Source organism: Thunnus maccoyii, chromosome 9, assembly GCF_910596095.1.
Source record: "Thunnus maccoyii chromosome 9, fThuMac1.1, whole genome shotgun sequence".
Taxonomy (NCBI): domain Eukaryota; kingdom Metazoa; phylum Chordata; class Actinopteri; order Scombriformes; family Scombridae; genus Thunnus; species Thunnus maccoyii.
The window spans coordinates 20,705,325-20,721,012 of NC_056541.1; the positions used below are offsets into that span (position 1 = coordinate 20,705,325).

Consider the following 15,688-nt stretch of genomic DNA (forward strand, 5'->3'; position numbering starts at 1 on the left):
CAAAGAGAAATCTTTGTTTTCTGCAGTATTCTTCAGAAGAAATATGCATATGTATGCTTATACCGTATGTACGTATATGCATACAGTATAAGCAGTATGGGTTGGTGTGCACAGGTCCTCCTGTTATCCCCAGGCCTTGACTGGGTGCGTTTATGTACCATGAGCGTAGTCAATACTTTATGCTTATACATACATATCGATGTTTTTAAAATGTAATAAGAGAGTTGATTTAACTTTTAAAAGAGAGTTTAGCACCTATGACCCATAAATCTGTTCTGCTGTTTCTTTATGCGTAAATCTAACAAGATTTGCTCACCGTGTCACAGCATTTTACAGTGGCTAAGTTCGCAGTGAATATTTAAGCTTTTAGTACAGGACTAATTACCTTTTGTGTTTGTTAAGCTGCTTTTGGAACATCTGGAGGCCATCTCTCCTGACCACAATGACCTGCTGCATGAGCTACTGCAGGACCTGGGAGACACCCCTGATGTAGAGACATTGCTAGGTACTGCCAAACTTTTATTTACACTGAAAACAAGCAAAAATCAGGAAAAAATAAATATATTTACAGTATACATAATATATCAACTGTAGATATTTATGCCCATGAAAGGGTTCAAACTGGCAAGATTCCAATCTAAAGACCACATCTAAGAACCATTTATGCTACTGTTGTTCTACTGGTTTGGTTTGTTTGCTATTCACCCACTGAAATGATCACAACTATAGTGTATTAATCATTTTACATGCTGTGCTACGTCAATTAAGGGGAAGGAGCTGTGGATCCAAATGACCCAAACAGAGAGAGTGCTCTTAGCCAGCTGGCCAAGACTGAGATCTCCCTCACCCTAACCAGCAAGTTTGAGCTGCTGGAAGGAGATGACAAAGACTTGAAGACTCTCATGACAAAGTAAGTAATTATTGTCGGGAAACCAACTGCTTCAGAGAAAGTGTGTTGCTGCGCCTGTTGATGTTGCAATCATTTGAATTCTTTATAAATAATCTCAACTCTGGTGTCAAAATTAGTGTGGATGACATTATGCCATGCAGCCATAATCCAGGCTCTTATATACTGTACATTTAAAGCCACTGTGCTGATTCAGACTTGCACAGAAGTACTCAATATAGAGTTTGGGGTTGCTACAGTATGAATGCCGTGAGATGCTCTGAACTTGACCCTTTTTGACACAGTGTGTGCATTTCTTTGTGGCTATCACTCAGTGGCACGTCTTTGTTGTCTTTCCTGCTCTTCTATCATTTCCTTTCCAAACAGGAAGGGGTTCGGTGGTCAGGGTTATCTTTCCTATAAACGTGTATCCGCCTGGATGAGTTACTTACAACAAACTGTATTAGAGAGATGGCCTCTTTCTAAACTTCTGCTTCATACAGTATTTAAGTAGGAAACTAAATGTGAATGCAGGATTGCTCTGAGTTGAGATGTGCATGTACCATCTAAGTTTGGTTCTAACTGCAAACGTTCATGCCATGCTAACAAGACTTAAGGGGCCAATTGTAATACAATGTGGAATGTTGGAGAAAAAAAACCCAAAACAACTCATTTTTACTATTTTCTACATTGTAGAATAATACTGAAGACAGCAAAACTATAAAATAACACATAGAATTATCTAGTCAATAAAAAAGTGTTTAACAAAATCGTGTTTCATATTTTAGATCCCTCAAAGTAGCCACTGTTTGCCTTGATGACAGCTTTGCACACTCTTGGCAATATTGTAATCAGCTTCATGAGGTAGTCACCTGGAATGGTTTTCAATTAACAGATGTGCCTTGTCAAAAGTTAATTCATGGAATTTCTTGCCTTCTTAATGTATTTGCGACCATCAGTTGTGTTGCATTGACCGTGAGACTCACACAATTGACACTTTTCACATGCCAAATGTCCATTTGCAGTGAAAAACAAATTATAACTGATGACATCACGGTGCAAAAAGAGGAGACTGAAAGCACACAGACAGATAAGACAGAGCAGCACAGCGCAACAGCAGCACTGTGCAGCAGCAAATTACTCAGACTATCAGGGGGAAAGCGAGAAATATAAAAAATCTATATTGTAATGTATTCCCATGCATGCTGCTCAGAGTGATCTCAGTCAGCGGCTCTTCTGACAGCAGCAGGCAGGAGTGAGAGTGAGTTTCTATGGTTACAGGGACGCTCTGTGTCTGTTTTTCTTGTGATTCCCAATAATGGGTTTTTTAGGTAACCTACTACCATTTTAGGCTACATAATGTTTTTATAAATAATTTCAAATATTAAATAGCCATTCTTCTAATAATCATTTCCTGTCCTGATCCACCCAGTTATATATTGTTCTTGATGCATTCTTGGTTTTCATAGCACCCTCATAACTAAGCTAGACTAGTGCAGGTCCCTGTTTCTTGACTTAATCCAAGAGGTCAGGTTGTGTAGAAATGCAGGAAGTTTGTTTCAGTTTTTTTTTTATTGCAGCACTAAACATGCTCACTTCACAAATAAATCAAAAGTTGGCAGCCCTGACTGTAGTAATCCATATTATGACATGAACTCAACTAAGTAAAGAGAAACAACAGTCCATCATTACTTAAAGACATGAAGGTCAGTCAATTTTAAGAACTTTGAAAGTTTTTTCAAGTGCAGTCGCAAAAACCACCAAACACAATGATGAATGAAACTGGCTCTTGTGAGGACCACCCCAGAAAAGGAAGATACCTCTGCTGCAGAGGATAAGTTCATTAGAGTTACCAGCCTCAGAAATCACCAATTAATGGCCCCTCAGGTTGGAGCCAATATCAATGCTTCCCAGAGTTCAAGAAAAAGACATATCTCAATATCAGCTGTTCTTCACTGCATGAATCAGGCCTTCATGGTGGTCAAATTGCTGCAAAGAAACCACTACTGAAGGAGACCAATAAGAAGAAGAGAAAAAAAAACACAAAGAGTTGACATTAGACCAGTGGAAATCTGTACTTTGGTCTGATGAATCCACATTTGAGATTTTTGGTTCCAACCACAATGTCACAATGTCAATGTCTTGAGAAACAGAGAAGGTATTAAACAACACAAGGTGAGATGTCAGGTTCTCAAAGATGATTTTATTTTTATGTGTGTTTTAGGACAAAAAAGCTTATAGTGGATGTGGTTCGGATTCAACCTGGAGAGACTTTGCCTGAGATTCTTGACACCCCTGCCTCTGCCCCACAGGTGATGTTGTCTTTCTTTTTGTGTTTCCTTGCCCATTTCCCAAACAGCCATTTTCATGTGTCAAAGGAATATTTGCACTGATTCTGACACTTCTTATTCGACTTTGTCATGAAGGAGTCAGAGCATACTAAGATTGTAGAGCGCCGGGCGGTTCAGGATGCTCAGACACCAGAGGGTCTGAAGAGCAGCCCAGCAGTACTAGAGGACAGCCAGCTTCCCCTCGAACAGAAGAAGAGGAAGATCCAAAGGAACCTTCGTAACTTGGAGCAGGGTGGCCTCGTCACTGCTAGTAACAAATACCAGGACCTCATTAATGACATATCAAAGGTTCATAAGCAGCTCTTCATCCACATAGAAAGATGCATGTTTCAAATGATAACTTGTTAATTCTGTTCAGCTTCTGACTTTGTAAAAATGTGATATAACCTGTAATTGACAGGACATTCGCTACCAAAGACGCTACAGACAGAGGAGGAAGGCTGAGCTGGTGAAGCTCCAGCAGACACTGACGGCACTCAACTCCAAAACAGCCTTCTACCAGGACCAGATGAACTATTATGATACCTACATCAAGACCTGCCTGGACAACCTCAACCGGAAGTGAGTTGTACCTTCTTTTCATACACGTTGTGACAATGAAGACTTAAGAAATATTTTTTCTCGCTGTTTGTACATAATGTTTGTCCTTCCTGCATCTTTTTGTGTTGTGTGGGTGGTTTGATGGATGGGGTGAGATTTATTGTGATTACGGTATTTTGTGTATCCAGGAATTCACGCAGATCAATAAAACTGGACAGCAAAGGAGACGACAAGGGCAGTAAGAAGTGGAAGCCACAGTCTCTGAAGTACACTGCAGCAAAGCTGCATGAGAAAGGAGTCATTTTGGAGATAGAAGGACTTCAGACAAACCAGTGAGTCGAGCTGTTCATCACTTTACATCTGTCAAAAAGGGCTATTTCACTATTATAATTGAAAACTGAGCTATTTTCATTGAAACTACTGTTTTAATTGAAAAATAATTTGTTCCTGACCTTTCAAACCATTCTGTAAGATATTTTTATTCTGCTTCGTCATTATTGCAAGTCACTGTATATCACCATTTAACACTTCTCAAAAAATTTCCCACATATGTACAATATTATAAGTAAGATAATTGGCCATTTATTGGCCAGTGCAAACAAGTATGACTAAAGATTTTTCATACATTAAGTGGAATTTTCAACAAGAAATGGTCTTTCTATCAGTTTAGTTGGATCTTTAGAGTGATTCCTTTTTCCTCAAGAGGAGGAAAGATGTGTCTATTCAAAGAATTGGAACTTGGCTGTAAACTGGCTTTGATGAAAGGTGGATGTGCCTCGTCAGCTTTTTTTGTGTTGGGGGGGAAAAAAAATACCATTAGGGGTTTTGTTTAGTGAAATGATATCTGTCTTCAAGCTCCACCTCATCTGTTATTCTGAAGACTATTACTATGCTCTTTACTCTGTTTTAAATGTCAGTTAAATTGTGACTCTGCAGCAGTGTGGAAAAGCAGAGCAGCTGTAGATTAACAAAGAAATATAAATGTAAAAAGTGCTTCTTCCTTCGGCCAATTAATCACAAATGCAAATGTGTCAAATACTGCAGATTCATCACTCGTATTGTGGAAGTATCAAAACCAACTATTTTATTTTTGTGTTTCTGTAGTAATATGAATAGTTCATAGTGAATGATGATCCTCTTTTTCCCACTTTGTTGTCACTTTTAAGTTAATCTCATGTTGTTGTCCGTTTCTTCGCTCAGGTTCAAAAATGTCATGTTTGACATTTCACCCACTGAGGAAGTCGGGGATTTTGAGGTGAAAGCCAAATTTATGGGAGTCGAGATGGAAAAAGTCCAGCTTCATTTCCAGGTAAACATTAAACGTCCCAGTGCGTCAGAATCTCACGAAATGAAGCATGTCACTGGCCAACACATGATGACAGATGGTTCACTTTCCTGCTCTCATGCATGGAGCATGGAAACAAAGCAATTATTTTTCAATTCAGACTGCAGTAACAGACGTGTATTCATGAATTCTCTTCATATGTTTATGTATTGAATATAAAAAATTAAGAAGATATACAGTTAATAATTGGTTATATAACTGAATTCACTTCCATGTCGTCAGACCTACCAAATTAGATCCGTAGCTTTATGAATGAAGAGATTTGCTTGTGTTGTCTCATCACGTCTCCTGTATTTTGTGTCCAGGACCTCCTTCAGCTGCAGTACGAAGGCGTGGCCGTCATGAAGATGTTTGACAAAGCTAAAGTCAACGTCAATTTACTCATTTTCCTCCTAAACAAGAAATTCTATGGAAAATGAGAAAGTAAAAACACGAAAGAGAGAAAAGAGCGGAGGGGGAGGATGTGCCTTCTGACAGTAATTCGTTTGCTGAACAAAATTAATTTTGTCAGAAAACATCAGATGGTGCAAGACGGTGTTCTGTTTCATCTGATTTATAATTTGATGAATCAAACCAAAATGAAATGTTACTGTTCAATTAAATATTTTGTTTTGTGTGTTTTGTTTTGTTTTTTTCCACATGGTGATTGTAAATGTAATGTATTTTTAAGAATTAAATCATAATGGTATTCATGTTTTGTATGTAAAAGATCCTTGGAAACACACTGTTATTGTTACGTCGTATGTCGAAAAAATCTATAAGGGTTGAATGGAAATTTCAGAAGAAGCAGTACTGTCAGAACTGGAGCTGTGGGGCAACTTTATGATATACTGTAGTTTACCAGTGCCTTTTTAATTAAAGCATCTAAAGAAATATGTTTTAATTAATAAAACATTTAAACATTTTAAAAGCTACAAGTGATGTATTTTAAATATGTATTATCAGTGTATAAGTGATTTCAAATTCTTGAAGATTGTGCATAATAAATTACACATGTCCAAAATTATTTTTTTCTCATCTGTTATATTAATGTTTTATGAGAGTATTGATGCACATTATTCCTTTGTGATGGGGAGGAGATCTTGTGCAGTGAAGAGGAGGCGGAGTGTCAACACAGGACTGTAATAACATGGTTGATGCTGACAGAAAACACTTCAGTGACTCGTCTGGCAAACATACAGTCATTCCAACACTTGTCGGTGTAAAATAGAGGAAATAAAGCCATGGTTCACTTGTCAATATGGCTGTTGGTATTGTTTTCTCTCCAAAGCTCAGCATTACCCTTTCAAAATGGTAAGTTGCTTTATTTACCTTAAACTTATGACATATCAGGTTATTTTTTCTATGACCACAGTATGTACAGTATTTGATTTAGCTCTGTGTGTGTTACAAATGCAGTAATGCAACATTCTTGGTATCATCATTGATTTGTTCTAGAGATCATGTGACAATAATTAATTTAAGTCCTTGTTTATAGCTGTACCAATATGTAGAAATGGTCACTGCTACACCAGTGGTACAAATATAAAGAGTCAAGAGTAATGAAAAATTCTTTTAAAGGGTTGGTTCACCCAAAAAAACAAACAAACACACAAAAAAAACATTTCTCAGTCTTGGTGGTGGTCATGTGAATGTTTTGGAACAATTTCTTTTACTGAAGAAATGGTCCCTTTTAAAAATGTTTACAATGAGGTTTGTAGATTATCTCAACATGTTTAATTTTGTGTAATTTGTCATTGAGATGAGGACCACAAATATCATTACCTACTCTGTAACATCCTCCACTGTATTGAGGTGGAAGCAAATATTTCAGATCAAAACTAGGAGTAAGTTTTTTTAAATTGTAATTTCGATGAATTCTGTTTGGGGAGAATCGTTTCCTGTTATATAACTTTGAAAAGTAGATTGCATCTGGTCTTCAGTCAGAAGAGCATATTTACAAAAGGAGCCGCCTGAAAACAATCTTGAAAACGTGTTCTGTGTTTTTGTGTCTCTTTAAAGGCTCATCGCCCTTTCTGCGGACTTTTTCTGGTCGTGCTGTGATGGTCACTGAGGACCCTGACGACTACATCGACCTGTCTGTGTTGGACAGTATGGATGATGACAGGGGTTCCGGCTCAGAGTCTCAACAGGACCCGGTTAAAAAACACCGTCATCCCCAGAAGCAATTTTTAATCTCAGAGGAGGCCAAAAGGTTTCTCCAGGGTGGCCTGGCAACCGGCTTCGTCCCCACCATATACACCCTCGTCTTCATCATCAGCGTACCCCTCAACCTCGTTGCCATGGTGATGTTTGTGCATCACATCCGTCCCAGAAAGCCAGCAGTGATCTACATGCTGAACCTGGCCTGCGCTGACCTGCTGTTCGGCCTGCTCCTTCCCTTCAAGATATCTTACCATTACCATGGCAACGACTGGATCTATGGCTCCTTCATGTGCAGGGTCGTCACAGCGGCCTTCTACTGCAACATGTACTGCTCTGTCCTGCTCATGACGTGCATCAGCATAGACCGTTTCCTGGCTGTGGTCTACCCCATGAACTCGCTGACGTGGCGCAGCCCTCAGACGGCTTCAGCTGTGTGCGCCTCCATGTGGCTGCTGGCGCTCGGAGGAGTGTCTCCTCTGTTGATGTCAGGGCAGACCGTCCATCTGGCAGACTTGGGCATCACCACCTGCCATGATGTGCAGGATGCGGAAAAACTACAAACTTATTATCTCTACTTCTTCCCCATCTACTCCTCCGTCTTCTTCTTCATCCCGCTCATCTTCACAGTCGTCTGTTACGCGCGTATTATCCGCGCGCTGGCAGCAGCCAATGTGGAGAACCGCTCCAAGAAGTCTCGAGCTGTGGTGATGGCTGTCATCGTGCTGGTGGTTTTCGTGGTCTGCTTCACGCCCACCAACATCATCCTGATGGCTCATTATGTTCAACTGTCCCACAAGTCAAGTGACACTTCATACCAGGCGTACCTGCTCTCCATGTGTGTAGGGAGCCTCAGCTGCTGTCTGGATCCGGTCCTCTATTACTTTGGCTCCTCTCAGTGCCAGAAGCAGGTGGCGGCGCTGCTCAGGTGTAGGCGACTAGCGCGAGAAGACAGCAGCTCAAACACACACAGCACGAGGACCAGCGGGAGGACAGACAGCACCAGGTCATGCAAGATGGAGAGTGTTCAAACTGGTCTGCATGGGAGCCAGTACAGCAGGCTGGTGGCTTGAGTACACAGACATGAGGAGCCTCGAACTTGCAGTGTGTAACACATTAAAGTCAACGTGCATTTGAATTATTTCAATTTAAATGGTTTGGGTTGGATCAGAAGACATTTTTAAAGAAGTTTTGGTTTGGTGAAGAGTTTGTCCAGTACCTGGTAGTACTGGATTTTTTTTTTTTTTTTTTGGCACTTATACTATAAATGAGCTTATTTGCTGTATCATTGTTTACACTTACATTAAGAAACCAGTTTGCTTTTTATTATTTTTTTTAATCATAAATTACTGTACATCCTCCGGTATAACAGTGAGTGATCAGTCGGATTAATTTCACAGAGTAGCCACTCTTTTCAGATTTCTGTTTCTCATTCTTGTTTTCAATGAATTATGGGAATTAAACTGTTTAGTGTATAGTAATAAAGTTTTAATCTAAAAAGAATTACATGTAATCCAGTTACCACATTATTTCAAGACCAAAAACTGGTGGTTTTCATAATGCAATACTACACTATATCATAAATCGTTACAAGTCTGTTGAATCGTTAATCACTTGATGTGGTGGCTTAAACAAAGCCAAAAATATATGTGTGTGTAAATAGCAAAGTTTGTGCTACAGCAGAGATAATTCAGTCAAAACAAAAACTACTATGTTTATTTTTGATGAATACAAATGTTTCTCTCTGGTCTTCTTGCTCACTCTTTACTCTCCTTGTCGTCTGGGCACAGCTCTGAAACACAGGAAAAAACAAAGAGATAAACTGAGAAAGAACACAAAAAGCAAGTTAATATGACGGGATGCCATTCAGTTTTCCTGAGCATGCACTTGCACTTTATGGCATTGCTCCCAAAAAACAAATTTGCTGTATAAGAACATGCACAATCATGTATAATGTTGGATTTCACATTACAACATCTCCACCTTGTGGCAGTTTGTGTCACACAGGTCCAGCTTTGTTTTAAACTGCACTTAATATGAAAATGGTGAAGAAGAAGAACTAGTGAATGAGGAGCTACTGACCTGTTTCGCCATCGTAGCTGTGGACGTTCTCTGGGAAGTTCAAACACCCGACCTGTTTCTTAAATATTTCAACATCTTTGGGATCTATTTCTCCAGTCCTTGCTGAGAGAGAAGGCAGAATTTAAAAAGTATGGAGTATGCACATTTAAAATGATTTTAAAAGTGTGTTAAGGGCAGGACTTACTGAACTGCAGGATGTATCTACCAGTGACATCCTCATTTCGAAAGGTGTCTGTCCACAGCAGGCAGTCAGAGCACGACTGCAGAATATGTCCTTTGTGATCTGACAGGTTTTCTTTAAAAGCAGACAGTAGAGTGGTGGATTATTATTATACATTATTTATATTTCTATATGGGTATGTGTTGTGGATATCTTTGCCCCTCCAATTTAGTCAAAAGATACATTTCAGCTTAATCCAGTATGTCATAATGTGCCCTCATGAGTTGTTTTAATAGCTGCTTCATCTTATTTAAATCTAACGTCACCAGTCTGATGTTGACTTACTGCGAAATGTGGTTGCAAGTCCTGAGACTGTTGCATTTACTTCACCCATAATACAGCGATTACTGTGAAACAACAATAAGTTGTGACTGAACATTTAACATGTGTTTCTTAAAATTACACAGTTACAAACTCTTCATTATGGATGATTCTACTTTACATATTCAATTAAATCACCAAACCTACAAGCAGTGATCTCCCCAACGTAGTGTCACAATTTGACTGTCGGAGGTGGGAGACAAGTCTATCCAGGAGCTTTTCAGAGACTCCATTGCCTTGTGGTACGGCTTCGGGTCACCAGCCCCCATCACATACACCCATTTTCCAAATATCTGCATGCAACAAGTCAATATTTATATATTAAAAGTAACTGATTGTGATCATTGATAATTCAAATCAGCCATCACTGTGATAAATAAGACAAGAAAAAGGATCATAAGCACAACTCACCAGTTTGGGGTCCTGTGGCATAAAAGGTTTGACCAGGTCCTTACAGTCAGGTGCAGACTCATCGCTGACGGATGTGAGAGCCAACAGAAATACAATAACAGGCAGAGCCATAGTCAGACAGAGAGAGAGACAGCAGTACTGCAGAGTATGTTGCTGAAACTGCAAAAGAAAACCTCTAATGCTGATTCATTTTCCCTCTGGGGCTTCAGACAAAAAAAAAAAAAAAAGGTGTGCTAGTGCTAACATGGGGGGAGGGGGGGGGGGGAGGAGGGGGGGGGGGGGGTGGGGGGGTTTTACATGCTCAAATGCACCAGTGAAGGTTTTTTAATGACCATGCAGAGCAATGCTTTTGCTCAGCACTGAATGGCCGGCTCAACCCATGCTGCTGCCCTTGAATGAACTCAGGCAAAGTGCCACGACTTGATGTTCAAAAAGGGGACCTGAAGCAGCTTTTCTTCTGCATAACGAAGGTCGTTTTCCCCTGTGGGGGATGTGTGGACTCCTTGTGGCGATGATTTAAACGTTTAACGTCTTCTTTCCTAACAGTGAAGTTACCCAGCAACAGCCTTAGTTTCTGTGAATAGCTGTAGTAGTAGATGAAGCATTTAATTTAATGGGTCAGCAGAGTATCTGAGAACTCCCATTGTGATCGAAAAACAATAAAGGAATGTTGAAGATCGTACGAATCTGAGGCCAAACTCTTTTTCTGAATAAGGGTGGAAATAAATGACTAGAACGCTGCACACAGTGAGACTGAAAGCTGTTTTATTTACCTTATACAACCAGTTGATAACAGTTATCTACTTTTTTACAAACTAAATTGATTTACAATAACTGAGGCATTTAAGTGCATTTGTCAGCCACCATTGTACCAAATACTAATCAGATTTCACATGTCCTACACAGTGATAAGACTGCACATTTCAACCAAATACCACCACCAACACATTACTGACCACAGATCAAACATGACACGACACCATCATCTTGAATTTATTGCCTTTGCTAAAACTGACAACAAATGAGAAGTATCTCCCCGGCACAACATTATATATCAGTGCACATGCAGATCACATTACAACATTATTTAGTATATGTTAAGCTGGATTTGTTCGGGCTGTTCAGGGGGCTACAACACGTCTGTGCTCTGCTTTACTCTGCAGTCGGCTCAGTAGCAGTTTGATCACTCTCTGTATTCTCGGCAGCAGGTGCAGCAGCTTCTCTGACATCTGGACACAGATCTGAAATAAGAGGAAATCACAGAATAGTGAAGAAAGCAGCGTAAAGACAATTCACTTTGATATTTTAATTGGGTGCAGGGAAGGCGCAGAGCTGAAATGACGGCTGACCTGTGCCTGTAAAGTGGTACTCTGGGAGGAATTTAAGACACTCTGCCTGCTTCTTGAAGGTCTCCAATTCAGACGCCTCCAGATTGCCGGTCCGTGCTTTAAAAAGAGGAGCAAGAGGAATGAAACAAGGAGGTGAGTGGGAAGCCAAAGGAGAGAAGACAGAAAACACAAACAAATGTCAAAGTAGTACCTGAAAATATGGTTTATTATTACTCAAATGAGAATAAAAAAGTTAGCCTTACTGAAGAGGAATAGGTACCGTCCCTTTGATTTTCCATCAGGGAGGAGGGTAGTGTCTTCAGACAGGAGGCAGTCAGAACAAGTCTCATAGTATTTCCCATCGTGATATGAAGTGTGGCCATTGATATTAACTGTGAGACATCAAGAGAACAAAGCGTTCACATAGATGTAACCATAAAGCTGATAGTAGCTTCAAAATTTAAATATTAAAACCAGTTCAGAGTGGCTCACTGTAGACATGAGTTTTTCTATTTTCATGGATCTGTTTGAATTAGTGCACAAGAAAACACCATTAAAAAATCAGCTATGAGGAGCCCTTTGTGACTGATTTCTTATTAAATTCTCCCATTCCTCTGTAATGTGCTTTTTTACATTACATTGCACAGCACAGAGAGAGATCAGGGTGTAAAATGAAAAATACTGTCAATATATTCCAGATACATACAAGTGGTGTGACTGGTCATTCCTGTGACGGTGGCATTAGCTAAACCCTGGAGGCACTTATCTTCAGTTCTGTAATGTGAAAAAAAGAGTAATAATCAGCATTAACCCATCAATATATAATCATAACTGTGAGCTCTAAACAGCTCTCTCATTTGCATTTGAAAGAAGACAGAACAATATGATATACAATACATAAAGTCATGTGACCGAGCATTTGTAGCGTCCTTACAAACGGTCGGCCCAGTAGATAGTGATGAGTCCGCTGTCTGAAGAAGCCGACAGCTCCACCCAGGAGCTGTTCACTGACACCAAGTCACTTTTCAGGCCTGGCTCGTCCCACGACCCCACATGCAGCACCCACTTCCCATAGATCTGACACACACACACACACACACACACACACACACACACACACACACACACACACACACACACAAACACAATGAGTCATTATATTTTATTTTACAACAGAATATAACAGGATAAGTGCCCTAAAGTCTGTGGAGGTTAGGATGATATTTTTAAATACTCAGAAAGGACACTTAATATTGTTGAGATTGAAAGTTCATTCATGACCTTGGAAACAGTAGATGGCAAAAAGAGAAGAAATAGATAATTGAGACAGCATGAATGAGAAAATGCTCAGAAAAATGGAAATCTTCAATTCCATAATAACTGGGACTCATCTGCTGAGTGAGATTGTTTTTATCAACAACTTCATATTGGTTTGTTCTTTGCTAGGAAGAAGGTACATTATGCAGTAGCCTTGATGACCACACGAGTTACATGAATGTGTGTGAGAAAGTGGGACATGCTTGAGGTTTAATAATGCAAGATGATAAACCAAGATCATAAAAACAGACGGCTACACAGATGCACCTGAAAGTTATCCTCAAGAGTGATGCAATGACAATGCACATTTTAATGTGATCAAAACAGAACTCAGCTATGCAGGCACGTTAACACACAGCGCTGTGCATCCGAGCCTCCTCACATACAAACAGTAAGACCAGCTCAGAAAAAATGACCAGTCATACTCACGGGGCTGTGGCTGTCCAGTACCAGAGGCTTAACCAGCTCTTTACAGTCCAGTTCAGATGCGGCACCCAGGGAGGTGAGAGCCAGCAGAGCTACAACCAGCTGTGCAGCCATGGCTCGAGACAGCAGGCAGCCACAGAGCGATACTAATGTCAGGGATCCTGCCAGCTAGATCCTCCTGAAAGGAACAAGGGGAAGTGTTGTGTAACAGTGGGCCGGCCCACACACACACACACACACACACACACACACACACACACACACACACACACACACACACACACACACAAACCTCTTCTCCTGGAGGGAAGGAGCGGTTCACTTTTCACATCCAGTCAGCAGGGGCCTGTGTTCTGTTTATCCCGTTACATAACAGCCAGCTGGCAGAGTGTGAATAGCAAGACCCCTGCGTCTTTCAATGTGCAAACACACCCCCCAGACAGCATCACTCACACACACACGCACACACACACACACACAGATACACAGAAATATCTCCCTTCTAGGCTCACTTCTTAATTCAACAACAGCAAAACATTTCAGAAACTACATTTGTTGTCTATGAATGCATTAATACATCGAAGAAGCTGGACGTCGGCATGTCTGACATCAAGTAGCTTTTTGTTTGCTCAGAGCAGATTCAAGCTTATGTAACAGTTTAAAATGAAGGGAGCTGATAGAAAGTCGCACTGCGGCCTAGTATCCACCAACCACAGTGAGAGGGACTGGGAGTGTGCTATCTGTAAAAACAAAATAGAAAACACCACAAACAAAAGAAACACAGACTAAATAATGTGCCAACTCCCAGGACACCAACTACTCCTGTGACCGGAGGCCACCACAAACCGCAGTACTAAAAAGAAAAAGACCTACTCTAAAACCAATAAATAAATGCTAAGAACAATGATTAAAAACTAAACTTAAACCTAAAATAAATGATAGCCAGCGCTGCCTGTCGAAACAAACACAGCACTATTAAAACTGACCCACGGTTAAAGGTGCAACATATGACATTCAGCCCCACTAGATGTGTCAGACCAAAACAAATGTGTGTGTTGTTTACTCAATACAGTTGGAAAATAGGGAAAAAAAGAAAGCAGCCCCTGAACAGACAGCTCACAAAACTCAGTTTAAACTGCCAAACTAGGCAGTGCTGATCAAATATAGATCAAGATTCAGTTACTGAATTGCCTATTTCTCACCTCAAATGTTTTCAGAAACATATATAACATAAATATATATATATATATATATATATATATATATATATATATATATATATATATATATACTGTACTGTTTAGCTGTAATATGTGAAATTTGTGACCTGGCCGCCATGTTGAAAACAGACACAGGAGGACATGGAGGGACTCACATGCACTAATATGCACATGCAGCTGGACCAGCTATCAAAATAAAGAACAGAGAGGCTCGGATTACAGCACACACACAGAGGGAGTGTGACTTCATTCTCTGCTCAGGTCGCCATTACTTCACTATATCTTCACATAGCAAATAGTTGTTTGCTGACATCTAGTGGGGCTGAATGTCATATAGTGCACCTTTAAAGGATATGTTCACAGTTTTCTCCATGCTACACTCACATGTACATAACATGCACTTCCTCCAACTTTCCAGCTCAGAGACTGGTGGTTTATTTCTTATAGAAGGAATAAATAATTACTGTAATTATGGTAAAAGTGTAACAATTCCCATATGATGGCACAACAAGATTGTTCATGTGCCTCCTGTGAAACATGAGGGCCAATCGGGAACTTGTCAGCTGTGTAATGTTGTGCGTGGCTGATGTTGGGGGAAAAGTTGACCTGGTCAAACTCCAAGATGAGGACAGAGTTTGTTTGCACGATGCTATTTGTCAATAATGGGACCTAAATCACTGATCACATTTAATTGCCCCATGTCTAGAGTATGTGGATCTATTCTGGCTTTGTGTTTGTGTTTTTGCTCAGTTTTTGATACAAGAGATGATGAAATAATCAGAATTAAATCTTTATAGATATTGTAAGGGAAGGTTATGTAAAGCACACGGTATATGCAGTCCTCACTCTTTCTGAGTGTGCACTGACAGTAGTGTTATGTAACACACAGAAACCTCATCCAGATGCCACATTTTACTTTTAATGGATTTTGGGGATCCTCAAGCCATATTGAAGTTTCATTTTGCAGTAAATGTTTTTGGATATTCGTGGTGAAATGAGTCCCTTTAGGGAATGTGAGGTGGTTGTCGTGAATGTAAATTTGAGCCCAGTCAATGGAAGTAAGAAAAAATTGCGCTGCTCATTGGGGATGAAAAGCCAC

At 40.1% G+C, this 15,688-nt stretch overlaps 3 protein-coding genes across 4 annotated transcripts in view; 2 read left to right on the forward strand and 1 right to left on the reverse strand.

Annotated features, from left to right (window-relative positions):
• The window catches only part of iqgap2 (IQ motif containing GTPase activating protein 2), a 37,637-nt gene extending 31,509 nt beyond the window's left edge, over positions 1 to 6,128 (forward strand). For both annotated transcript variants that reach the window (XM_042420707.1, XM_042420708.1), the window contains 8 exons: positions 403 to 505; positions 769 to 910; positions 3,111 to 3,198; positions 3,313 to 3,525; positions 3,638 to 3,798; positions 3,966 to 4,109; positions 4,978 to 5,086; positions 5,428 to 6,128. In XM_042420707.1, coding sequence (XP_042276641.1) covers positions 403 to 505; positions 769 to 910; positions 3,111 to 3,198; positions 3,313 to 3,525; positions 3,638 to 3,798; positions 3,966 to 4,109; positions 4,978 to 5,086; positions 5,428 to 5,541 — 1,074 coding nt within the window. In that variant the 3' untranslated portion in view covers positions 5,542 to 6,128. The remainder of the gene's footprint in view (positions 1 to 402; positions 506 to 768; positions 911 to 3,110; positions 3,199 to 3,312; positions 3,526 to 3,637; positions 3,799 to 3,965; positions 4,110 to 4,977; positions 5,087 to 5,427) is intronic.
• A 92-nt stretch (positions 6,129 to 6,220) lies between these two features.
• On the forward strand, positions 6,221 to 8,965 carry f2r (coagulation factor II (thrombin) receptor). The gene is made up of 2 exons (XM_042420710.1): positions 6,221 to 6,415; positions 7,124 to 8,965. The coding sequence occupies exons 1-2, from the start codon at positions 6,346 to 6,348 to the stop codon at positions 8,335 to 8,337; spliced, it is 1,284 nt and encodes a 427-aa protein (XP_042276644.1). The 5' UTR covers positions 6,221 to 6,345; the 3' UTR covers positions 8,338 to 8,965.
• Positions 8,966 to 11,041: 2,076 nt separating this feature from the next.
• On the reverse strand, positions 11,042 to 13,547 carry LOC121904287. The gene is made up of 6 exons (XM_042421950.1): positions 13,373 to 13,547; positions 12,561 to 12,703; positions 12,333 to 12,400; positions 11,890 to 12,018; positions 11,648 to 11,743; positions 11,042 to 11,539 (listed from the first exon to the last, which is right to left on the reverse strand). Exons 1-6 carry the CDS (start codon positions 13,481 to 13,483, stop codon positions 11,451 to 11,453), a joined length of 636 nt encoding a protein of 211 aa, XP_042277884.1. The 5' UTR covers positions 13,484 to 13,547; the 3' UTR covers positions 11,042 to 11,450.
• Positions 13,548 to 15,688: the final 2,141 nt, after the last annotated feature.